The sequence below is a fragment of the Hirundo rustica genome, chromosome 11, assembly GCF_015227805.2.
Source record: "Hirundo rustica isolate bHirRus1 chromosome 11, bHirRus1.pri.v3, whole genome shotgun sequence".
NCBI lineage: Eukaryota > Metazoa > Chordata > Aves > Passeriformes > Hirundinidae > Hirundo > Hirundo rustica.
In genome coordinates, this window is record NC_053460.1 from 19751390 (window position 1) to 19776179 (window position 24790).

Here is a 24790-nt window from a genome sequence, read left to right on the forward strand (position 1 = left end):
ACAATCCACCCTTTGCTTTTATTATCCTTTTTTTTGCTGAAGCCCTTGATTTAGTTGTCCTGTCTAGTCAGCATAAACTGACTCCTTTTACAAAGTAGTTATAAATAAGATTAATCAGTCTTTTGTTAGGTCAGTGTTAAATTCAGTCTATTTTAAAGTTCCTGAGTTGTCAGTTCACATTGCTGTCCATAGTTCCTCCAACTCAAGAAAAGTAGGTTGTAGATATACTTGTGTGCAGTTCCTCCCATCAGCAGTTCCATCCGTGCTTGCTCGGTTGAAGCAAACCTCAGATCATGACTGTAGCCACAAAGATGACCTTCCTCAGTATCCATACCTGCTTCCTACGTTCTGTGCACTAGGATAGCGCTCTGTAGGGATATGGAGGTGAAGCATAGAAGCCATGACACTCCATCCAGCAATTTCCAGAGTCTTAGAACATCATTTCCTATTCCTCTTCTGTCAAGGTATGGTATGACTTATATTCCCACTGCTCAACACCCCAGGGATTGTAGCAAAAGTCTCTCTGGTGGCAAATGCAGGGGTCAGTCCAGGCTTGCCCTTGACTGTTTACTATTAAACCCTCTTTTGAAGATTAAATTTAGAGGGTCACTTCCTTCTACCACTGTCCACCTTTGGAGAGGAGCTTCTACTGGTCCTTTGACTCGAGAGGCTTGAGACCACCCCTGCACTGCAGTCCTGATAACTTTCAGTTGTTAAAAGTACCTGAAAGGGACCTTCCCATGCTGGTGTAAAGGTTAAGAACCAAATCTCCTGGTTTTACCTGGTGTATATGAAAGTCTAGAGGTGATGCTGGGGGCAAGAACCCTTTTCTTCTAAGATCAGTGAGAGAAAGTGTAATTGCTTGCAAATAATTTCTGAGATATAAGTCATTAGTTTCAGCCAACCCCTTCTCCCTTCCCAGATAAAGTAACCCAAATAACATTTCACAGGGAGAAACATGGAGTCCCTTCTTGGAGCAGTTCTGATCCATAATAACGCTACTTTGCTTTCAGTCATTTATTTGGTAATATTATTCTTAAGGATAGCATTGAATCTCTCCACATGTCCAGAGCTTTGAGGGTGACATGGGGTATAAAATTTCCAATTCATGTCTAATGCAACACATACACAATGAAAAAATTTTGAAGTAAAGTGTGTTCCCTTATTTGAGTTCATTCTTTCAGTTATCCCATATCTGGAAATGATTTGTTCTAATAGCATCTCAGCCACTTTGGAGGTAGTTGCAGTTGAGGTAGGAAAGGCTTCTACCCAGTGGGTGGGGCGATCAACTGTTTCAAGAAGATATTTCCATCTCTGTATTTTGGGGAACTCAGTGTAATCTGTTTGCATATTTTGAAAGGGCTAGGGCTCTTCCCTCACTAAGGTGTTTTCTCATCACTTTCTTATTTATCTTTGAACAAATCGAGCATTGTTCAGTCATTATTTGGCTATTATACAGACTGCCTCACAGCAGTAAGTTCTTAAGAACAGATCACACAGTGCTTGAGTTCTCCAGTGTATTCCTTGGTATAGTTTAATTAAAATTTCTCTAGCAGTTGCTTTATTCATTATTTGCCTCCCTTCCCTGCCCAGCTGTGACCGCAACGACACCAAAGGGAAAGCGCCTGCAGCCGAGAGAAGGCTGCGGTTGGGTGTCTGGTTCTCTTTGTTGTTGCTGCCAGTGTTGTTGCTTGTTTGCCTTGTTCTACATACTAGTAAAGAACTGTTACTCCTTTTCCCGTCTCTTTGCCTGAAAGCCCCTTAATTTCAAAGTTGTAATAATTTGGAGGGAAGGGGGTCACATTCTCCATTCCAGAGAGGTCCCACAGACACCTGTCTTTCCAACCAAGATAAGCTGACAATTAACAGTGTATTGCAAATCGTTGAATAACAATTAATTAACAATTAATTAACAATTAATTACTTTATTGACTTAGGTAATGAAAAGATAAGCTAAAGATGTTCACTGGAGCTTGGAAGTGTAGCTGCAGTGGTCTCTGGTGAAGGGTGGGAGACCAGCAGCAGCAGAAGATACAGTGTTGGTGGCTCCCATTGGATGCTCCAGCTGACGCAAATGCTGTCACTCAGGTCTTGGTTCCCAGTGCACCCGCTTCTTGGGTCTCTGGCCTTCCTCAGTCTGCTGTAACTCAGAGCATTTCGGTTTATCAAGACTCTTCTTCTCCCGGGCTCTGCCTCTCACAACCACCTGCACCTTCCTCTGAGTCGGCCTCAGGTTAGGAATCCTAGGAAGAAAGGGACTGGTATTAGCCAGACGAGCATTTCCAGCCAGCCGCTTTTCTGTCTCCTTGCAGAGCACACAGTGCTCTCTCTGTGCAAGCAGCAAGCTGCAAACTAAACAGCTGCACTCGCTGCACGGGGGCTGCAGCAGCGCAAGGGCAGGAACATGACCAGTTAAGTGCCTGGGGACCAGCTACAGCACACAGAGTTCCCTGTAGAGAAGCAGGCCTTGCTTGTCCCAAAAGGAAGCAGAGCTCAGTCCAGGGTGGTCCCTGGAGCTCTTGTTGCAAATTCTGCAGCCCTCCAGGAGCTTCATGTTTCATACAGTGTCTTTTCCCAGTGTCTCCCTGCCAAGGCCAGATGATGATCTTTCTGTGCTCCCGTGGGTGTTTCTGCTGCCTCTCTGGGGCTGCGTGTCTCCAGGCCCCCCTCCCCATCCCAGTCACAGGGACTGAAGGGAGGCTGTTAGGGGATGAACCAGGCTGTGCTTGGTGATGCCCAGCAACAGGACAAGAGGCAATGGGCAGAACCTGAACAGGAAGCTCCACCTGAAAGTGAGGAAAAACTTTCCTGTGCAGGTGACAGGTTGCCTAGAGAAGGTGTGGAGTGTCCTTCACTGGAATTATTCCAGAGCCCTCTGGACACAACCCTGTGCCATGTGCTCTGAGATGACCCCACTTGAGCAGGGAAATGGAATCTACTGTGATCCCTTCCAACCTGCCCCAGCCTCTGATTCAGTGATACCCATCAGTAGCATGAGTTGGCAAGTGCACTGATGTTTCCCACCTGCACAACAGCGTGGTCTTAAACATCCCCACGCTCTTTGGGGAGAACAGCAAGTGAAAGGTCTGCTTCCGGCCAGGAGCGATGATGCCGTGGGAGGGGTTGATGGATAACACTGGCAGTTCATGGACATCTGGCAAGATTTCCAGGGAGGAACTAACATGCTGCAGAGGAAGGTGCTTTGAGTGGCGTGGCTTCTTGGAGTGGTCCTGCTGCTTGGGCTGCTGCTGCTGCTGAGAGAGGTGCCATTTCTTGGAGTGGCGCTGCTTCTTTGAACACTTCTGCTTGGAAACCAGCTGCATGGCCTCAGAAAGCTCCTCGTCAGAAAGCTCCTCCTCAGAAAACTCCAAATCAGAAAAATCCTCCACCTCAGAAAGCTTCTCCTCAAAAATCTCCTCAAAAATCTCCTCAAAAATCTCCTCAAAAATCTCCTCAAAAATCTCTTCAAAAAGCTTCTCCTCGTCAGAAAGCTCCTCCTCTTCATGAAGCAGCTCCTCCTCATTAGGCTGCTCCTCCTCATTAGGCTGCTCCTCCTCATTAGGCTGCTCCTCCTCATTAGGCCGCTCCTGCTCGTAAAACTGCTCCTCTTCATAAGACGATTCATCCTCATTAGACCGTTCCTCCTCACAAAGCTGCTGCTGTTCTAAATCCTGCTGCTGCTGTTCTGAATCCTGCTGCTCCTGTTCCAAATCCTCCTGCTCAGAATCCTCCTGCTCAGAACCCTTCTGCTCAGAATCCTGCTCCTTCTGCTTAGCAAGCTGCTGCTTCCTGGCAAGCCACAGCCGCCTCCACAGCCGCCGCAGCCGATGCAGATCAGGAGGATATATATTAAAAGGATGCTCGTATTCCCACCAGAAACGGTGCAACAGCCTTTTGCGATGCCTTACAATAGGAGAAGAGAAGAACCGACCTGCAGAGAGGAAGAGGACACCTTTCAAAGACAAAATCCTATGTTCCCAGCAGCTCTGCCTCCTGCTGCAGGTAGTTGGAAGAGAACTGGGATGCACTTGGAGCATCTCTGGCCAAGTACTTTCAGCAGGAAATAGAGCGTCTGGGAGCAGGGTCTGTGTCTGCAGCACACACCCCTGTGCCAAAGCAGGAGAGTTGGTTTTAGACAGTGACTTTGCATTTGCCCTGGAGTGGGGAACTGCACACAGACAGTGGCTGCAGGGCAGCTCACTCATTACACCATTGTTTTTCCCTGTCTCAGACTTCTCCAAGAGGTGATCTGATGTCCCCCTTCCCAGTCCTGAGCCAGCACGTGGCTCTCCCCAGAGCCTGGCTCAGCTCCTTTGCAGAGCAAAAGCGGCAGAGCAGGAACAGAAGGGGCTGAAAGGCAGAGGGGGCCATGGAGAAAACTCTGCAGCTGGGAAGATGCTGATGAAAGTGGACGTGTGGACAAGGATGAAGAAGGGTTTTTGATTCATGTTTTGGCGTGAGGTGGCAGGGTCTTCTCCCCAGGCCCTCAGCTACCAAGTGAAATGCCCTTACGCATCAGAGCAGTTGAGTATGGCTTCTCCACAGCTTTACTATCTGCAGCTTCCTCCCAGGAGTATTTCAGGGCCACCTTCCCTGTGTTGTGCATCCTGAAACTGAAAAGCAAGAAGGAGGAATAAAAAAAAAAGTCCAATAAATATAAAGCAAATAGTACAGTAACATTGTCTGGTGGACTCGTGGTACCACTTCCTCCTGAGGAGCATCTTCTTCCCCAGGCAACCCTGCCATGCTCAGACTGCTGTCCTGGGTGGCCCAAAAAAGTATTTCCAAGTCTGGAAGTTTTAAGAGGAAAGGGCCAATATGGTGCCCAGGACACTGAAGCTAAGGGGCTTACTCTGGACTTTAGGTCTTGGTTTGACTGCAGACGTATTCTTGAGCAGATGAGGACAGGTGACATGCAGTGAAAGCAAACCCATGGCTGCCCCCAACAGAAGGGTATGGCAGCATGAACCTCTCCTGAGCACCATCTCCTGCCTGGCTTTGCGTGCACGTCAGTGGGCCTGTGCTGGTTTTGGCTGGGGTAGCGTTCTGGGAAGCAGGCACTGGGTCAGCCCCGGGAAAAGGCAGCTCCCACTCGCAGGGCCCTGCCTGGCCTCCAGCACTCACGTGGCTGTACTTGTCTGGAAGGGCAAGGTATCCTCGAGCTGAACCAGGATTGTGCTCAGTTTGAGCTCGGGGTAGACAACAACAGCACTGAGGTACACCTCGACCTCCTGGCTGCTCTCCTCCACCACGGTGTGAGCCGGTTCTGGGACTTTCTCGACCACCTGCAAACAGAGGAGAGAAGAATCACTGAGCAGAGCCCAGAAAGTCAGGCTGAGAAGGGAATCTTATGGCCTCCAAGATCAGCCTCCTAGAGGGACTAGAAAAGACCATTCACTTTTACTTCCCTGGAGAGATGACAAAATTGGGACTGTTCTGCTACTGTAGTTTTCTACCCACTGATCAAAGCAGTCACTATCACAGCTGTTAATATACATACCCATGAAGACTAGAGCTGTGTTCCAGTCCCTGTACTTCAACCTTGTAGAGGGACTGACTTTTTTCCTGGTCCCCTATAAATCCAGCAGGTCTCAAAATAAGGGTTAAGTTCCCCTGCCGGAGCTCTGTGGATGGAGAACCCCAAGACTGAAGAGTTCTACAAAGTATCTTTTTCTTCTTGTCTTAAGAGAAAGTGCTCTCCAGATGTCAGGTGTGGAGCAACAGCCACACTGCTGGGAGCTGGGGATGGGCATTTTGGGATGTGAAAGATCTCATTAGGAAAGCCTCCAACTGCAGATGTCCTGAGAGAAAAGAGGATGGTTTAGAGGCCTTAAAACTGCCTAGAGACTCAGAAAGAACCTCCACCCAAGATGACTGTGTTTGGCAATAATGACAATAAAAGCAAGAGTCTCTGGAGATGATCCTTCTCTGGACTCTTCCATACTGTCATACAGTGCCTGGGCTACTCCATGATGAGATATCCTACTGTCATGGGTTGGCATAGTTTAGTTTTTAGTTAGGGAGGAATGTGGAGTGTTACCCTGTCAGGACCTTGGAAGGACAGGGACTTAGTTTCTGATAAGTTGGGATATTGGCATCTGCTTTGACCACTGAGAATGTTGAATGCGACTTTGGGAAGTACCCATCTAAATCCTGATTTTGTTCAAGTCAGCCCTTTTCCTCCTGGCCAGCTGAACAGGTAACATCGAGTAGGACCTGCTGTTCCCACCCTCTCTTTGGCAGGGGGGAGCTGGCCCGAGGCGGGGGAGGAGAGGTTGCAGTTTAACATCAACTACTTTTTAAAACTTCCCCGGAGCAGGGAGGGATCTCCACCGGGCCCCTGATAACAACTATGGGCCCGGTTGGGCCGAGGCCGCCCTGATTGTCACCGAGGGGTGGGCAGAGCTCTCTCCTCCTCTCCTGATTCCCAGGTGGAGAGGAAAAGAATGGAGGGAGAATCTCAGCCGATCCGAGATGCACTGGGGGAGAGACTGCTGCTGGCAGAGGTCACACAGCCACTGCAGGCCTGGGCAGCGTTAACCCTTTCCTGGCAACATGAACCTTCCAAGGCCTCACCCTTATCTGAGGGAGAGAAGAGAGAGACAGAGTGGACGTAGAAAAGACACAGCATGAAGTCAGGAGAGCAAGAGTGAAAAAAGTGATAAAGATTATTAGAAAGAAGGATTGAGGATGTGGATATTTTTAACTGGACTTCTCTGGAGTAAACTATGGAGAAATGGACTGTTTCTTGTAACATCTTAATGTTGTTTGGGGGAATGCTGGTTCTAGTCAAAGTTGGGGATTGATATGATTGAGATTTAAGTGAGAATATTGAAGCCCCTCACTCCTGGGGTAAAAGGAGGTCTCAGTCTTTAAGATGAAGATGATTTTAGAGAGAAAGTGATTTGAAGCCCTTGGCTCCTGGGGTAAAAGGAGGTCTCTATTTCTTTTGAGATAGAGACAATTTTATAGATAGAAGAGAATCCTTGTTTTGTACTAGAGGAAGCATTCTTAAACAGTACCCCAGATACACTGAGAGGCCAGGGAAAAGGCTGCTGATGGGTGGAACAGCACAATCTGCAAGAACTCCGGGGTGTTGTAATGTATTAATTTGGTTTATATTGTATAGCATTGGATTTGTAATATTTCCCCTGTTTCCCTTGGAAACTGTATCCCGAGGTTTGTCCCTGCTCGGCTGCGCCCATCCCCCACACTGGAATGTAATCCAACTCTGTTCCACTCCCACTTTGTCCCTGAGTGGGCAGTGGCTTGTCCCTGCCTCTGGGCCCGTCCCCCCGGGGAAAAAGCCCTGGGACAGGGGGGGCCGGACTCTCTCTGGCACCGGCGAGGACGGGAAAATAAAGCTGTAATTCCCCCCAAAGACAAAGAGCAGGCTCTTTCCTTTTGCCATCAGTGGTCATCTGGGTCTCACTAAAGAAATACAAAAATTGGCACCTAAACGTGCAGCTCAAAGCCACAAGGGGCTCCCAGAAAGCTGGAAGAACCCCTCGGGGAGCACCTGGCCAAGGAATCTCAAGCAGGCATGTGAGTCATGAAACGTAGCCCACCCACGCAGAGACAGACCCGTCAGGCTTGGCGTTCACTGTGGAGTTTCCAAAACACAGGATTCCACAGGCCAGAGCTGTAGTTTTCTCCTTTGGACTCAAAAAACCCATCGTAGTGCTGCAAAGAAGCCCCCCAAATGGCAGGATGCTCCCAGAGAAGGAGACCACATGTTTGTGGAAAGCTGACCCTGGTAACTGAGACTGGAAGCTCTTTTTGCACCAAAAACGTCAGTCTCAGGCAAAAGGAGTCATTGGGAAAGAAAGGAAAGATTCATCTGAACACTGGATTTTTGGTATTATCACTTTGGGGTCTAAGGGAAAATCTTTTTCAGAGGCAGTGATCCTCAGGGAAAAGGGTTTTTTCCTTTCGGGGAAGGTTTTTGCTTTCAGAGTAAACCTTCAGGGTGCTTTAATAGCACATTCCTTTCGGCAGCCTGGGGGTGTGGAAAAGGTAACTGTTTCCCCTTCAGCTTTTTTTTTCTCTCCAGTGAGAGTTTTTTAACGTTAGGTTTCCCAGTCACAGTTAAAGGGGACACAGAAATTTAAAATCTGAGCCAAAAATGGGTTCTAGGCTGCCTGTGTCTCAAAAAACGGTCTATTATCAAATTTAAGTGCCATAAATTATGGGAAAATCCATTGTTCGAAGAAACAAATAAAAAAATTAATTCAGTGGTTGTTTTCTCAATTTCCAGATGTATCATTTCAGCAAATAAGCTCCCCAGAGTTTTGGGAAGCTGTTGCAAAAAAAACTGTCTCAATCAAGCTCCCCTAATGATAAGGAAAAAGCAAATTTTGCTCTTTGGAGCTTGCAGATTTTATTTGCAATGCAAAAACAAAATGAAAAGAAAAAAAAGCCAGTTCTTTGTGGATTTTCCTCAGTTTCCTCAGTTTCTCCCTATCCTGACCCCAAAATCCCTTCCCCAAAATCGGATATTCCTTGAGAAACCCCTAAATTTTCCCCAAAACTCCCTTCTTCCCCAGTTTGTAAACCCTGGGTTCAGTTTACTTTTGCAGGTGGTTCTAGTGATCAAAAGCTCCATCTTAGTGATGCCCAGGCTAGTCTCAGTTCTGGGGGGAGGTCACAAGCTGGAGGGGACTCCTGTGTTTCCCAAAATGGCCATAGCCATGTGCTCTTGAGTCCCGAGGAGCCTCTCTCTTTGTTTGTCCCTCTTTCCCACAATCCCTTTCGCAATCCCTTCCTCTCCCCGGCCCCCTCCCTCCCTTCGGTGCCACCCCCGGCACTGCCCTCTCCTCTGACTCTGTCCCCTACCCTCAAACCTCCGCCCTCCGACTCCTCCCCGTGTGACTCAAGCCTCCAGCCCCTCCCTGTCCCTGGTTCCCACGGGTTCCCCGCCCACAGTCCCAGTTCCCACGCCCCAGAGGGCGGTGTCGGGGGGCAGAGCCGGGAACCCAGAAGCAGGAAGTGATCCTGGCTTTTCTGCCACCCCTGTCACACACCGACGGTCAAAAAGAGGGGCTGCTGTCCATGGTGATTGGGACCCCTTCCCCCAACAAGTGATTCAGGATTTATGCAAAGCTCAGGCCAATTTTGGATGCGAAAATGAATACTTTCGCAGCCTTTTAAAAGCAAATATAGCAGGGAATCCTATTGTTCGCTTTGACCTCCAGCAGCTTTTTTCTGCCCTCCTTTCATCCACAGGGACTCTGGGACTCTACATGGAAAAAAAGATTAGGAGATTTAATTCCAGAGCTTTGTCAAAATCCTGAAACGGCTTTTGATAATAATAATTTGCCATTTCGATTAGAACATCTGTGTGGTGATGGTGAATGGGTCTCAGCACTCAGGCAGAGTTAGGAAATTCCTTTAGCTGTTTTGGAGTGCATTAAAAATGCTGCTTTAAAAGCATTCTTTTCAATCCAGCCCGATGGGCCTTTCCAACCTTACGGTAAAATAAAGCAGCTTCCATCAGAACCGTTTGTAGCATTTGTGGAGCAATTAATCAGAGCTATCAAGTTACAGGTAAAGAAAGAAGGAGCCCAGAAAGAGGAGCCTGGAGGAGATGGCGCTGACCAATGCAAACGAACAGCGCAAGGCAGCCATCCTCAGCCTGCCCATGGACCTGGCTCCAACCTCAGATTGCATGCTGCATGTTTGTACCCGGAAAGTCCCTTTCATGAGTGCACACCTTAATCACAGCTCCAGAGATGCATTCAGACCACCGCACAGAGCTGCCGCAGCAGACGCCAGGCCCCCTGTGCCTGCGCCAGAGTCACCACCCAAGAGAAGAACGATGTGTCTCCTGTGTGATCAGGCTGGACATTGGGCATCTCAATGCCCTTTAAAGAAGCAATTTCTGGACTTTTGGGACAATGGGGGCGGGAGGTCTCAAGAGTCCAAAGGGAATTTTTCAAAAAACTAAAATCTGAGCACCGACTTGCCCAGCGTGCTGACATAAATGGGGCAAGTCCGAGGAGGGGGGATAAAAAACTAGAAAATGCAAATGTTAAATTAAATAATCCTGCTTTAACCAGTTCTGCCCTTCAGCAGAATTCACCAGATATGACCCTTTCAGATCATGACGTGAGCAGACCCTGTCTACCCACAGAATGTCTCCAAGAGCCTTTTAGGTTGCCGCTGACAGAGTCCTTGCACCTAAGTGACACAGACTGGCAAATAGGTTCATTGGATCCACAGGTGCTAGGCTCCTGGCAACATGTTGGCAGTAAGTATGTCATCCCTGGGGACTCCAAGTACACACTGAGAGAGATCAAGATCCTTCTGGGTCTTGCCTCATCAAACCCCAAACAACTAGTTCTCTGGCTGCGCTGTGTCTGTCCACCTTTGTTTCTGCCTAAGGGGCAGATAATAGCTCAGGCAATTCCAGCACCTGATCTGTTCCCTAAAAAAAAAACATCACAAGGAACAAACACCTTGATGTTTGCCCCACACGAGTTATTGGGAGGGATAAACTCATAACAGGGTGTGAGGTCCGACACGGTGGGGAAGTAATGAACCTCAAAGGAGTTTTGGACACAGGCACGGATATAACAATTGTACCAGAAATGATGTGGGCCTCACATTGGGAACTGCAAAATGTGGCTGGGCACGTAGAAGGTGTAGGGGGGATGAAATGGGCAAAACAATCAAAAAGTGTTGTGCAAATTAAGGGGCCAAACAGACAATTGGCTACACTGCGTCCATTTGTTTTAGATTATTCAGAGCCCTTGTGGGGGAGAGACCGGATGGCCCAGTGGGGGGTCACGATTGGCATTCCAGATGCCCCCTGGTTTTTCGGGCTGCGGCCACTGAAGAGCGCCCTACCCAGAAACTCAATTGGAAAACTGATTCACCAGTCTGGGCAGAGCAGTGGCCACTCAGTAAAGAAAAATTGGAGGCGCTCCAGGAGCTAGTGGATGAACAGCTATCTAAAGGCCACATTGTGGAAACCATGTCTCCATGGAACTCCCCAGTCTTTGTTATAAAAAAGGCAAACAAAGGCAAGTGGCAGCTCCTCCATGATCTCTGTCAAATTAATAATGTCATTGAGGACATGGGTTCTCTCCAACCAGGGATGCCATCCCTAGCGATGCTCCCCCAACATTGGAATTTGGCAATTATTGATATCAAAGATTGTTTTTTCCAGATCCCTCTGCACCCTGACGATGCCCCACGTTTCGCCTTCTCGGTCCCTACCCTCAACCGAGAAGCACCGAGGAAAAGATACCACTGGAAATTTCTTCCCCAAGGGATGAAAAACTCGCCATCTATTTGTCAGTGGTGCCTCTCTTCCCTGCTGTCCCCAGTGCGTGCAGCTGTAGGAGAAGCCATCATCCTGCACTACATGGATGATGTGCTCGTGTGTGCCCCCAATGATGACTTACTGTCCCAGAGCTTGACCTGACAATCGGTTCTTTGGTTGCTGCAGGGTTCGAGCTTCAGGAGGAAAAGATTCAAAGGATGCCGCCTTGGAAGCACCTGGGTCTGGAGACTGGTAAGCGGACCATTGTGTCACAAAAATTAGTTGTCAAAAATAACATCAGGACCATAGCAGATGTCCAGCAGCTGTGTGGGTCTTTAGATTGGGTAAGACCTTGGCTAGGTCTGACCACTGAGGACCTAGACCCCCTCTTTAATCTTTTAAAAGGGGGAGAGGAGCTCAGTTCTCCAAGGACCCTCACCCAAGAGGCAAGAGCAGCCCTAGCAGAGGTACAGGACCGTATGGCCACCAGACAGGCCAACAGGTGCAAATCAGACTTGCCATTCAAATTCATCATTTTAGGCAAATTGCCACACTTACACGGGATGATTTTTCAGTGGGAAAAAAGTAGAAAAATCAAAAAAGGACAAAGACTGTAAGGATCCCCTCTTAATCGTAGAGTGGGTTTTCCTCTGTCCCCACCGGTCCAAAAGAATGACCAGGCCACAGGAACTGGTAGCAAAATTGATCTGGAAAGCCAGGACCCAGATCAGGGAGTTGGCGGGATGTGATTTTGAGTGTATTCACATCCCAGTTGAGGTAAACTCGGGCCAAATCACAAAAGCAATGTTGGAGCACCTGATTCATGAAAATGAAGCTTTGCAGTTTGCTCTGGATAGCTACACAGGTCAAATTTCAATTCATCGGCCTGCTCACAAATTATTCAGAGAACAAATTCAGTTCAAATTGTCATTAAAAAGTGTTCAGAGCAGGAGGCCTTTAAAGGCTTTAACCGTTTTTACAGATGCATCTGGAACATCTCATAAATCAGTAATAACATGGAAAAAGCCTCAAACTCAGCAGTGGGAGAAAGATATTGTCGAGGTGGAAGGATCACCTCAGGTAGCTGAGTTGGCTGCAGTTGTTTTTGAGCTTTTGAACAGTTTCCTGAACCATTCAATTTGGTCACAGATTCAGCCTATGTAGCAGGTGTAGTATCCAGAGCTGAACAAGCTGTACGGAGTGAGGTCTCCTATTCTGCACTTTTCAACTTGCTCTCAAAACTAGTAAATCTGATCTCCCACTGAGAGCAACAATTTTATGTGATGCACATCAGATCACACACCGATTTATCAGGATTCATAGCCGAGGACAGCAGAAGGGCTGATGCTCTTGCTGCGCCTGTGGAGATGGCCCCACTCCCAGACATCTTTGAACAAGCCAAAATCAGCCATCAGCTTTTTCACCAGAATGCACCAGGCCTAGTCTGCCAGTTCCACCTAACTCGGGAACAGGCTCGGGCAATTGTGTCAATGTGTCCCTCGTGCCAACAACACGCACTCCCAGCCCTAAGTGCAGGAGCGAACCCCAGGGGATTGAAGAGCTGTGAGGTATGGCAGACGGACGTGACCCACATCATGTCCTTTGGCAGGCAAAGGTATGTCCATGTATCTGTAGACACCTTTTCTGGAGCTGTCTATGCCTCTGCCCACGCAGGGGAGAAGTCCAGTAATGCTATGAAACACCTAATACAGGCTTTCTCCTTCCTGGGCATCCTCAAAGCAATAAAAACTGATAATGGACCCACATACACATCCAAGGAGTTCAGAAGCTTCCTGCAGCAATGGGGAGTAGAGCACAAAACAGGCATCCCCTACTCCCCGACAGGTCAGGCCATTGTGGAAGGGACTCACCAGAACCTCAAAAGGGTCCTCAGCCAACAACATCAGTCTCTAAAATTAGAAACACCACAAATCCAGTTGTCCAAAGCCTTATTCACTCTGCACTTTTTAAATTGCAAGTTTGAAAATCTTAACCCACCAAGTGTGCGCCATTTCAGAGAGAACTGCCAACTGCAGCTGAAAGCAAAGCCACCGGTAATGGTAAAGGATCCAGCAACCAGGGAAACAGAGGATACTCTTGATCAGGTCACCTGGGGTTGTGGGTACGCCTGCATGTCCACTCCCTCAGGTCCCAAGTGGGTGCCAGCCAAGTGGGTGAAACCTTTCATCCCTAAAACTTCAAAGCCACCTGCAGAGGCCCCACAAGTGGCCAGTGCTGCCTGGAGGAGGAGAAAGCACCGAACCCTCTCCTTCTAATTATCATCTTCCTTTAACAGTATTTTTCTGAACAGTTTGTCTGCACTAGATGTCTTTTTTTTTTTCTTCTTCTTCAACTTTAAAGGTACTCAAGGTCCGAACTCTGAACATCTCCCACAGACTGAGCCTTCCTCCTTCTCAATTTAATAAGAAAAGGGGAAATGTTGTAATGCATTAATTGGGTTTATATTGCATTGCATTGGGTTTGTAATGTTTCCCCTGTTCCCCTTGGAAACTGTATCCCGAGGTTTGTCCCTGCTCGGCTGCGCCCATCCCCCACACTGGAATGTAATCCAACTCTGTTCCACTCCCACTTTGTCCCTGAGTGGGCAGTGGCTTGTCCCTGCCTCTGGGCCCGTCCCCCCGGGGAAAAAGCCCCGGGACAGGGGGGGCTGGACTCTCTCTGGCACCAGCGAGGACGGGAAAATAAAGCTATAATTGCCCCCCCCGGAAAAAGAGCAGGCTCTTTCCTTTTGCCATCAGCGGTCATCTGGGTCTCACTAAAGAAATACAAAAACCAGGCAGTTGCAGATTTGTGACATTGGGAGCCACCAGACTGTTTTTGTCTTGTGACGAATGTCCCCATAGAACTCTAGAGAGCCTCCTCTCCCAAAGTGATGAAAGATTATGTTTAAATGGTAAAACTGACTGAAAATCACAAGTTATGTCTTTCTATGTTGTTTATAAGAAAGTTAACAGTTTGTAAGGGAAGGGAAGAGTGTTTTGAAGTTTCATTTTGTTGTTTTGTTTTGCCAACTTTTTTTTTCTTCATTCTTTTAGTGTGTGTTAATAAAACTATTTGTTTATTTTTAAGCTTAAGCCTGCTTTGCTTCTCCTCATCTTCTCCCACAAAGAGTAAACACTAAGACCACTACACTAAATTTGGCAAACAGAATTTGACAAATGTGAAACTACTACATGTACACAATACAGAGATCACAACTAAAATCTCTGGTATCCATGCAGACAAAACTTGGAGGTCACCAGCATATGCAGGAGAAGTATATTTCTCCCCACTTCCAAAGAAGAGACATAGTGCAGCCAACCTAACTCCTTGTTGATGAAAAGGCACCAAATCAGATGACAAGATTTCAAACACCATAAAATGGGATAAAATCATAAAACATTGTCTCCCATACAACATAGGCTGCAACACTTGTGCTTGTGGCACAGACTGATAGTTCCTGTGTGGCTAAAGGTCTCTTGTCAAAAGGCTTCTCCCTCTTGTGTGAGTGTATCTGGTCACTGTGCATCCACCTCTCCCCTAGAATGCACTGCTGGTGAACCTCACTGCTGTCCAATGGCCAGAGGAAGCAGGAGCTGCTCAGCCAGCAGTGATGGTGTTATGCTGATTCTTTTTGTAAAAGCTGGGGTGGCTTTTTTGCCATTTTTGCTTCTTACCTTCTGTTTTACAGGCCAGCGGGCTGCTGAGTCTTTCCTGGTGGTGATATCCTTCCATGTGACAATGGACATTTGGATCGTCCCAGTCCTGAACCTTCCTCTCGTGGCTGCTCAAAGTTGATCTTGGTCACCTTACATTTCACAAGGTGCCTCCTGAGGATGGCTGGGACATCTGATTTCAAGGTCACTGTGATGCCCTTGGCACAGCCAGGATGGAGATGTCCCACCTAGGGGGAGAGAATCAGGGAGTCAAGACTGAGCTGGAAGCACTGCCAAGGGCAGGACTGACAGCAAAAGGGACTGATGTGGTGAGCAGCTGCAGCCAGGAATCTGCACCTCAGTGTGGATTTATGTGAAGTTTGATAGACAAAAGTATGAACAGAAGGTGCCACCTCCCATGACATGAAGGGCAGCCTTGGCCCAGCCAAGCCAGGGACTGCATCTCCTACGTTGCACTGGAATGGGCTATCACTGGTATGTGGAGGATTCCCTGCCAGCTCCCAAGGAACACCAGGGCAGGGCTTGAGCAATGGGGAAAGGCAGAGCAGTCCACGCTCACCTTGGGGGAGAACTGCAATGGGGCGTTTGCCTCCCACTCAAAGCGCAGGACCTTCGTACAGGTGTGGTTGGTGATGGTGAAGGTCCTGTGGCAGGGCTCTCCAACAGGACAGTTCCCAAACTGGATGTGATTCACCCTGACAGCTGTTAAGGAGAAGAGCAAGGGATCTCAGCATGCAGGGCAGTTTCACCTCGCCCCCCTCATGTGCACAGACACCTGTATGTTCAATGCTTCCTTGCTCCAAGCCTTCCTCTCTCTGGGAGGGAGTTCCTCAGCAGTTCCCCATCCCACCACTTCCAGGGAAACACCCTGACACACCCCTAAGCCAGCGACATGCAGCACAGCACACACTGCTCTGCATGCATGGCTGCCACACCCACAGGCCACCAAGTCCAGTGGGTGACAGCCCAGGCCTGGCTAGAGAGGACACACATGATCAGACATCTTCCTCTTCCCTGTTCCATTTTGGCAGCCTCTCCTCTCTTACCATCAATGATGCCTTTCTCCAGACTACTCTTAGCATTCCTGTCCTCCTCTAGTCCGTCAAGGGTGAATTCATCCTTGTGGCCTTCACCCACCAGCTTTATTCGGGTCTTTTTTGAGTATTGGTGCTGCAATGACACGTGAATCTTCCCTTCCAGACGTTGAGCCAGGGTGGGTTTGAAAATTACATCAAACTCTGTCGATTGCCCACGGTGGAGAAGCAGGAAAGGCTTTATGGGCTTGCTCTCTGCACAGCAATGGAAATCAGAGTTAAGTGATCCAGCAGTACAGAGGAAATACTTTCATAGGCTATATGAGGAATAAGAGGTTGAAGCCAGCTGCCTTCTAAGCACAGGTTCTACCCCCAGTGGTTCCGGACCCTTTTCCTATGTTAACAATGCTGCCACCTCCAGACACATCTCCAACCTCAGGCTGATGCCCAGCCCTCATTCCATCTGCTTCCAGCCAGCTCCAGCCATTTGGAAAGCTGAGCCAAAGAGTGCTTTTGGCTTCTGCTGGCTGTCTGTGTGCTCAAGGGCTGCGTGCATTCACGCTGGTGCCTTCCCACATGCAGTAAATACCTCAGAGGATCCACTGAGGTAGTGACAGTCCCCCACAACTCAACCCACCATGTCTAGAAGAGCAGAAGAACTTCCTACAACTTGCTAGGAGGAAACCCTGCAAAAAGTCCAGAAAAGCCTGGGGACAGAGAGCCCAAGGAAAGAAACTGTGTCTAACATCTGGCTGCTGCTCAGAGAAGCCAAGAGCAGGGCACACATTTTCCCTCTGTGCATGATCACACTTCATGGTTAATGAATTTACCATTTTCAGCAGAGTCCTCTTCCACATCTTCAGTGTGGAATCTCTCGAGTGTGGAGCGCCTGCGTTTCAGGAAGAACGCTCCGTGCTCATCCTCCAGGTGTAACGTAAACTGGGAAAAGGGAACACAGAGCACAATGGTACTGGTGTGAGTACAGGACGGCACAGGGACTGACACTGCAGTGCTGCTGGGCCCGCATGGGAACCCAGCACCTCTCCCACTACAAACAGCACTTGGCACAAAAGTGAAGTCAAACCAGCCAGGAAAAAAGGGTGTTCACAGGCATTTGGATGGAACTGACACAGAATCAAACAGGACAGAGAGTAATGAGCAGAATGTAATTAAACCACAACTAAGTTTACTTAAAATGTAGTAAACTGGGGTCAAATACAGTCTAATGGAGCCGGGAAATGACACATGTCCATGAGGACAAAAGGTGACCTGAGAGACAGGGGAGAAAATACTCCACCACCTTTCTTGTGTTCAACTTAAAGAAGAGAGACCAGATGGGAGTTCTTGGAAATTTTCCTTCTTGGAGAACAGATGTCAGTCACTTGATTAAAAAGAATTTCTGACACCTTTTCCCAGGTCTGCCTTGTTTTTTGGGACCCTTCCCCTGTGCCACAAGCACTTGTTCCCAAACCAGACGATTCCTTGAGCAGGTCCTCACCTTGACAGATATTATGCCCTTGTTACAGACGACCAGGGGGAGCATCTCTGAATCCCCCAGCTGGAGCCTCTTGAAGCGCAGCAAGGAATTTCCCCTGTTGCTGCGGTCACTTGGGCACACGACTGTCACCTGCGGCTCATGCCCCTTCCCAGTGATGGTAAAGGTCAGGATTTGGGGTTTAATTTTCACAGAGCTGCAGGAGAGGCACAGAAACAATTTCAGCTGGCACTAACCCATTTCTCCCTGGGCAAGCGAGGCAGCAAGGACCACCCACAGTGTTTTCCCTGCCTGGTGCTCCTGAGCCACACAACACAGCCCCCCACCAGCCTCTTCCCAATCCACTCAGGGCCATTCACAAGGGGAATCTGCTCCAAAGAGCCAGAGCCTTCCACAATAACAGTTAAAAATAATTCCTCTTAATTGAATCATGCAGTACAGCAGGTAAATAATGAAGCACCACATGAGATACAGCAAATCCCCTGGCTGCAGTGAGAATGAGGCACATGCAGCATGCAAAAGCACAGCATGAAAGCAGTACAAAAGCAAGAAGGCAAAAATAAATCACCGTCACCATCAGTAAAGATCATTTCCAAGAACAGTAAGAAAGCAATTGCTTGTTAGCAATTAGACTTCTCTTGTTCCAATTCAGCCACTAAAGGGTTGAGGAAGGGCAGGTCCAAGTTGCAGTACACAGGTCCCAGGGCAGGGGAACTGGGCTCCTCTTGCATAGCAGCTCCAATCACTCACATAAAGGAGCTTAATGAATGCCAGGGAATCACAGAGGATCATGTAATTTCACAGAAACAGAGAGGAAATTGTGACTGATGACTTGCTGGCAGAGAAACTGCTTTATCTAAGCTTTTGTCCTTGGAAACCCCCAGCTCAGCTGCAGCACATCTCAGTAACTTCCAGCTGGCTACCTGGTATTTCCCTGTATTCATAGTTCCTCATAGAGGCTAAACCATCAGCCTCCTTTTTCTGCTTTGTCTAGCAGTTACCGCCTCCCAGATCATCTCATGCCAAGTACTCTGCCTATGGCTACTGAAAACATTAGAGCTAACAAGAGGTCTGTGCCTTCCCAGTGGAGAGGCAGCTGTCAGTGAGGCCTCCCTCAATATTTCACAGGGTCAGTTACCTTTTTGGGATGACAAGGCAAGCCTTGAAAGTGCAGTTGTAGGTCTGCTTGTCCGGTGGGGTGAATGTCACTGTAGCAACAGCGTAGGATGAGCCAGGAATGGACATCTTGACTGGATACAACTTGAAAACCTCATTGACAAGGCTTTTTTCCTAGGGGGAACCCAGAGAGCAGTGTTAGGAGAAGACACCTTTCAACATGACACAGTTTTATTCACAAATGCATTACTGAGAACAGCCCAGGCAGTGAGTCCTCCTTCCTGCTTCCCTGGGCAGGCTCCCTCCCTCCCAGGGAATGCTGACCTTGTGCTAAAGCATTGTTTGCACTGACAGCTGCCCCAGCATATATGGGAGGTGGGCACTGCATGGAAAATAACCTAGAACTGGCCTTCAAAGAGAAGGAAAAGCCAGGAAACCTGAGGAAATGCTCTGCTTTGAGCCCTGGCACGTCAGTTCATAATACAGAGTTCATAACTCTCTGAGTGTGCTTCCAAGAGAGGTTCAGAAGGATTCACTTCTCCCCCCAAAGATGCAGAAATGTGAGCCAAAACCTTGCTCAAGGCATGCAGAATTCAACACAACTGTTCCCTGGCTCTGTTGCTCTCCCCTGCAGTCTGACCTGTACTGAGCTAGACGAGTGTGGGCCACAGGAAGCAATGCATCTGGAGAACAAAACGGGCTCTCACATGGCCCTTAGAGGGCAACCATCACCTTGGCCTCCTGTTCTTACCTTTCCAGGCAGGGGTTGGATGGAGAGAACCACATCACACGGCAGGCTGTTTGCACTGTAGATGCTGAAATGAGCTTTAGCCTTTTGCCAAACCAGAACCTTGTTAAAGATGAATTTGTTCTCATCTCTGATGAACAAGCCGATGCCTTTCACTGACTGCAGCATGCGGCCACGGTCGGCGCTGCTGCAGATCGGGTACTCCTCAAAGATTGACGTGACATCCTCAACGAGTGCTGTGGACAGACCAGAGGGATGAGCGTGGAGAAGCCTTCCTGATGAATTTATCTGGACCCTGCTGGCCTCTCAGAAGGCTTGATAAACCCTTTCTGCCCAGGTGACTGCTAAAGCCAGCCTTGGGTGAGGGAGCTGCCTGTGAGGATGGAGCTCAGTCAACCTCAGTCTTAGAGAGCATTGCTTTCCTTTTATCCTTCCGTGCATCCCTCTCAGCCTGGGAGGGAGGAGTCCACTGGTGGACTTGAAGAGGGCTGGAACCTCTGAGGATTTTAAGGTGGGACACCAGGGCTATCATGCCTCTCTATCCAAGCAGCAAGTTGAGGTGCTGATCAGGAGCATGTCTGACCAAGGGAACCTGTGGGCAGTACGTACCTGGGAGGCAGGACTCGGCAGTCAGGGTAAAGGGAACGCCGAGGGGATTTTCCTTGGGGTCTCTGCCCATGATGTCAATGTAGAGCTGCTCCTCACATGTCCCCTCCTGCCCTGCCAGGCATTCCACTGTGATCTTCTGCTGGCCCCACGGACCGATGGAGCCGGAGCAAGGGGACACCGTGAACATGCCAAGATTGAGGGAACCCTGCAGAAAAAGTTCCAGGAGAGGCTGATGGCTAACAGCTGTGCCTTGAGCACCCCAGCACAGAGTATGTCCTGCCCTGGCCTCCAGCTGGGCCCAGGTACCCAGTCCCAGGGCAGGGAAGGATGACTCCATGGCCCGAGGGCAGCCCCAGGCTGAGGCCTACAAGCCAAGAGGAGCTGCAAGCCTGTCCCAGGTGACAGAAAGGAGTTTGAGTGTAAAGAATGAAGGTGGTAGCTATGATCCTTCAGCCTCCAGAGGTAACAGGCGAGCAGAAATAGCTGTGAGAAATGATGGGAGAGAGGTAGGGGACTGGGAAGAATAAAAACCAATGTTGTCTGAGATCTGTGGACTGGGAATTCAGTGGGGGAGGTTTTTGCTTCTGTGGTGTCCACAGACCTGTGCTGTCTAGCAGCTACCAAACACAGGACCTGCTCCCCCCTGTTGACCCCACAACTCCAGGTCAGAGCCAGAGTACAGGACTGTCAGTGGGACTGAGCAGATACTGGGCTCCATCCTGCAGACCATGTCCCACCCTGTGGCGATGAGCCCTCAGCCACCTTCTCACATCCCCTACAGCAGCATTTTTGGGGAGCAGGAGTCACCCACCTGTGTTGAGGAGCTTGGTTTCCTTCCCACTGAGTGCTTTGTAGCCGATGGAGCAGATTCCCCTTGCTTTGAACTGAGAGGAGAAAGCAGAGGTATCTGTCATGCTGAGCTCCCCTGCCTTTCTCTGAGGCCAAAGCTGGCCTTCCTCCTCACAGAGGAAAGCCTTGCTGCTCCTGATGGCTCCCAGAGTGCAGCACCCATTGCTGGACAGAGCAGCTCTATCACCAGCTTCGTACTGCACATGGGGATACTGAGGCATTTCTTTGCTCCCTCTCCCCAAGCCAGGGATGCAAATGGATGCTAGCCCAGGTCTCCAGGCTGCCTGCCACATACCAGCCGTGGGGTGGTGCCTCCTCAGACAGGAAGGGTTGTGCAGGGCTTCTCGTACCTTTGGCTTTCCAAAGCAGATGCATCCTTGGGTGCTTGGTGGATGTGGAATTTGAAGTTGAGCATGCCTTTGTTCTCCAGCACGACAGTCTGGGTCTTCTTGGTGCCCTTGAGCATGGCACCGAAGTCGATGGGTGAGGCAGGCTCAATGCTGTACTTGCTGTACACAGCTTTTGCTGAAACCCTCACTGGGATGTCGGTGACAGTCTGGCCGCCTTTCCCTGAGCTGGCATCTGTCACCTGTGTCCAGAGGAAGGGGCATAAACAAAGCAAAGTGGCCAGCCTCTACCCCAGGCCTCCACCAGTTTACCCCTCCTTGTTTAAGCACCTCCTCCAGAGTCAGACGCTCAGCTCCACTTAGGAAGTCTTTCAAACCCAAATGGTTTTGACACACTTTGTTTGTGCACATAGGAGAGAGGATTCTCCAGTTAAAGCCCGCCTTCCATTAGACACCTATCCTGTTTACGCTCCCAAAACACTGTGTGATAACACAGCCTGGCCCAGGCAGCTCACCTGGCAGTAGAGGATGGGTTTGTTCTCGAGGAGGATTTCACTTGTGGGGTGGAAGAGCATCTCAATATTCACACCAGGCTGGGAGGCAGTCAGCATGCCTGACTGAGGCTCAACAGTGAAGTGGGATGCCAAGTCTCGCATCCTGGGACCTGCACCCTTCAGTGTGAAACTGGGGAGAAAGGGAAGGAACAGAGATCTCTGCAGTTAAAAGTATAGGTGCCACCAGCACAGCCAGGACTTTGCATAGAACCAGAAAAAAAAAAAAGAAAAGGGAGAGTCCAACTCTGCTGAGGGAATCCTGGATCTTGACAGAGAGTGCAGACAATCACAAGGTTATTGCAAGAAACCTTAACAACAAAATCTTTCATTCACTCCTTTACAGAGTCTCAGAAAAAGAAGGGAGGTGACCATCAAAGAAAGGCAGTGAATCTCGGCATTTCAGTGGCTGAAATTTTTGGGGCTCTCCTTTGGGTTCCTGCTGAGCTGTGAAGAACTGCAGGTTTGTGGCTGCATTCTCTGGTAAAATAGTTGAGATTAGAGAGCCCAGGTTTTGCATTTGCCATGAGGTAGCCAGCATGTAAACAGGTTCTAGCCATTGACAGAGGGAGGATGCAGGCCTGGGAACCCGAGTAAATGCTCACCAACAGGCAGCTGGACTCACCTGTAGTTAGTGTTGTTTGCCCCTTTGTTCTTTAGACTCAGGACTTTCTTCACATTATCCAGGACATTAATGGTTCCAAAATCCAAGCTTCCATCTGGACCTGCAGAAAACCAGCAGAGCCAGGTCAAAACCGGCATTTGTGAGCTGTTGAAGAGTGCACCAGATCACAAGCTACATGGAGGTCTTGACACAAAACCCTTTCCAGCAAGCTTCCATTCTTGAAAGTGTTTTCCAGCTACTTGTCTGCCCTTTCTCTCCTGACTCAAAATATCTTCAGGATTAGTAGCTCAGGAGCTTGGCTTCCACTTCCTTGCTTCCAAGCACAAATCCAATTACTTTCTATGCTGTGCTGAGCCTGTGGGAGTTTCCAACTGCCTGTTCACATCACTGTTGTTTCAAAGCCCCCAAACCCAATCTGCATATGAAGCTGCACACTTCAAAGTTCAGAGGGGAGAGACTTAAGGCTCATTGTTAGTGCCCTGATGATGCTTTATTCCATGCAGCTTGCAGGGTGTGTGCTTTATGTAGCCATGCCATGCCATGCCATGCCATGCCATGCCATGCCATGCCATGCCATCCCATCCCATCCCATCCCATCCCATCCCACCCCATCCCATCATGTGCCCAGTTGCCCACCTCCCAAGGTAATGCAGTGCACCTGGACTGCTTTGTTTGGGAGGCATCCACTGACCTTCAGGCATGTCAATGCTCAGAGAAACATCATAGACCTCTGCAGAGATTTTGATATTTTCAGTCTGAACAACCCCCAGGATGTTTTCTGTATCTGAAACCTGGGGCACCAAAGAAAACAAACGCTGTTCAGTTCATTCTTTTGGCAGACAGCCTCTAAGTCCCTGTCTCTGCTGGCTGCTTCCCCTATGGCCTCCCTGGCTTCACAAGCATTGGTGGACTCCCAAGCTTTGCCAACCTGTTCATCTCATGGCTGCCCCAGTGGGATTCTGCTGCAGTAAAAAACCCTATCAGCCCAACTCTGCACTCCTACAGCAGGGAACACTGCTGCTGCGGCATCCTTGAGAGGCACAGGGATGTAAGAACAACCACAAGAAGCGTGAGGTGTCTCAGAGCAGGTGGCATTGACAACCCTCTCCAATCACCCAGCACCCTCTCTGAAATGCAGCCCTAAACCATGGGGAACGAAATCCCAGGGGGAAAGTGTGTTGTGCTATGCAAAGTTCAGACAAAGTCAGGGAGGAATGTAGATATTACACTGCAGTCTGTACAACCAAACAACAACCTTCAACCCTTCACAGGGACAAGGTGGTTGTGATACAGGCTCGGGATGCAGTGTCTGGTTATCTGGGGGGATGTGGATGCACTGCACGTTCTGGCAAACGCTGTGTAGAGGCTGAAGTTGGGGTCACAGCACCCTTGTGTCTGTCAGGTGCAGCTCTTCCTGACTCTGTCCCTAAGAGCACACGGCTGCTTGCTGTGCCCTGCTCTGCCAGGCAGGACAAAGTCCCCCTCACCTCCAGTCGCAGGGTCTTCTCAATGCTGCCAATCTGCCTGGCTTTGAAGTTAAGTGTCAATTCAAACTCTGAGCGGGGATCAATGATGCCGTTTTCTTGTGACAAAGAGAAGTCCTCAACAAGGTCATCCAGCCCACTGAACTGCCAGGCCATGGGCAGTAGGGTGTCATTTTTCAGGACCAAGGTCCTGCTGGCAGTCCTGCAGAGACAGGAAGGCATTTGGCATCAGCTGCTGGGTGGTCACACCAGCCTCACCACTGAATGCAGCTCCATCCATTGCCCCTTGGAGCAGCTCCATCCATGCCCCGGAAACCAGAATCAAACGTTTTCTCTTTGTCACAAGTCTTGGAGTGATTGTGGGACGACTGACCTGTGCAGAAGCATCCTGTCAAAAGACAGCTCCAGGGGGCTGACCTCCAGCTTCACATGCACCCCATGGCAGCACAGGCTGAAGACCACTGGGTCCGGGTTCTTCTCAATGTAGCAGATGAGTTTATCTTCCAGGAATCCAGGGGAAGTGGGGTATGCCCAAATGGTCAGCTCCTGGACCCAGCCCCCCAGAAAGAAATAGAAAGAGCACTGTGTGTGAGCAGGACACACTGGGCACTTCTACGGTACCTGCTCTACTACCTGCCCTTCTCCTACCTGCTTCTCCTCTGCTTTCAGTGTCATGCTGGGAGGGTCCAAAAGGAACGTCTCTGCTTCCCCATCATTCTCAAAGGAGAACTGGACCTCTACATCCATGGGGGAATTGTTGAGGATGGTTAGGTTCTCCGAGTTGCCGGGACAGTTCTGGGCCTTGTACCTGTCCACAAAAGGGGAAAAGGTTGCAGCGGAGACTGTTGCCTTTGCCACACATGGAGGAAAGCACCGTGTGCACCTGAGGAAGAGGTGCTGGAAGAGCCTGCTCTAACAGACAAGTGAGGGAAATGGATCCCTGTCAGGGGCATGGGCACATATGCTCATCCTTGCCTTACTTTGATGCC

The 24790-nt window shown here is 49.3% G+C and overlaps 1 protein-coding gene across 1 annotated transcript in view; it reads right to left on the bottom strand.

The window, feature by feature from the left end:
• The window catches only part of LOC120757950 (hydrocephalus-inducing protein-like), an 87269-nt gene that overhangs the window by 6412 nt on the left and 56067 nt on the right, over window positions 1–24790 (bottom strand). Inside the window, 22 exon segments of the mRNA XM_058422144.1 lie at window positions 2108–2243; window positions 3025–3607; window positions 4513–4613; window positions 5125–5285; window positions 14944–15018; window positions 15020–15037; window positions 15039–15170; window positions 15503–15645; window positions 15990–16232; window positions 16808–16916; window positions 17476–17668; window positions 18611–18762; window positions 19340–19572; window positions 19946–20150; window positions 20757–20829; window positions 21145–21383; window positions 21657–21825; window positions 22318–22417; window positions 23009–23108; window positions 23805–24003; window positions 24175–24347; window positions 24450–24609. Of these exon segments, the coding sequence (XP_058278127.1) occupies window positions 2108–2243; window positions 3025–3607; window positions 4513–4613; window positions 5125–5285; window positions 14944–15018; window positions 15020–15037; window positions 15039–15170; window positions 15503–15645; window positions 15990–16232; window positions 16808–16916; window positions 17476–17668; window positions 18611–18762; window positions 19340–19572; window positions 19946–20150; window positions 20757–20829; window positions 21145–21383; window positions 21657–21825; window positions 22318–22417; window positions 23009–23108; window positions 23805–24003; window positions 24175–24347; window positions 24450–24609 (3697 nt within the window).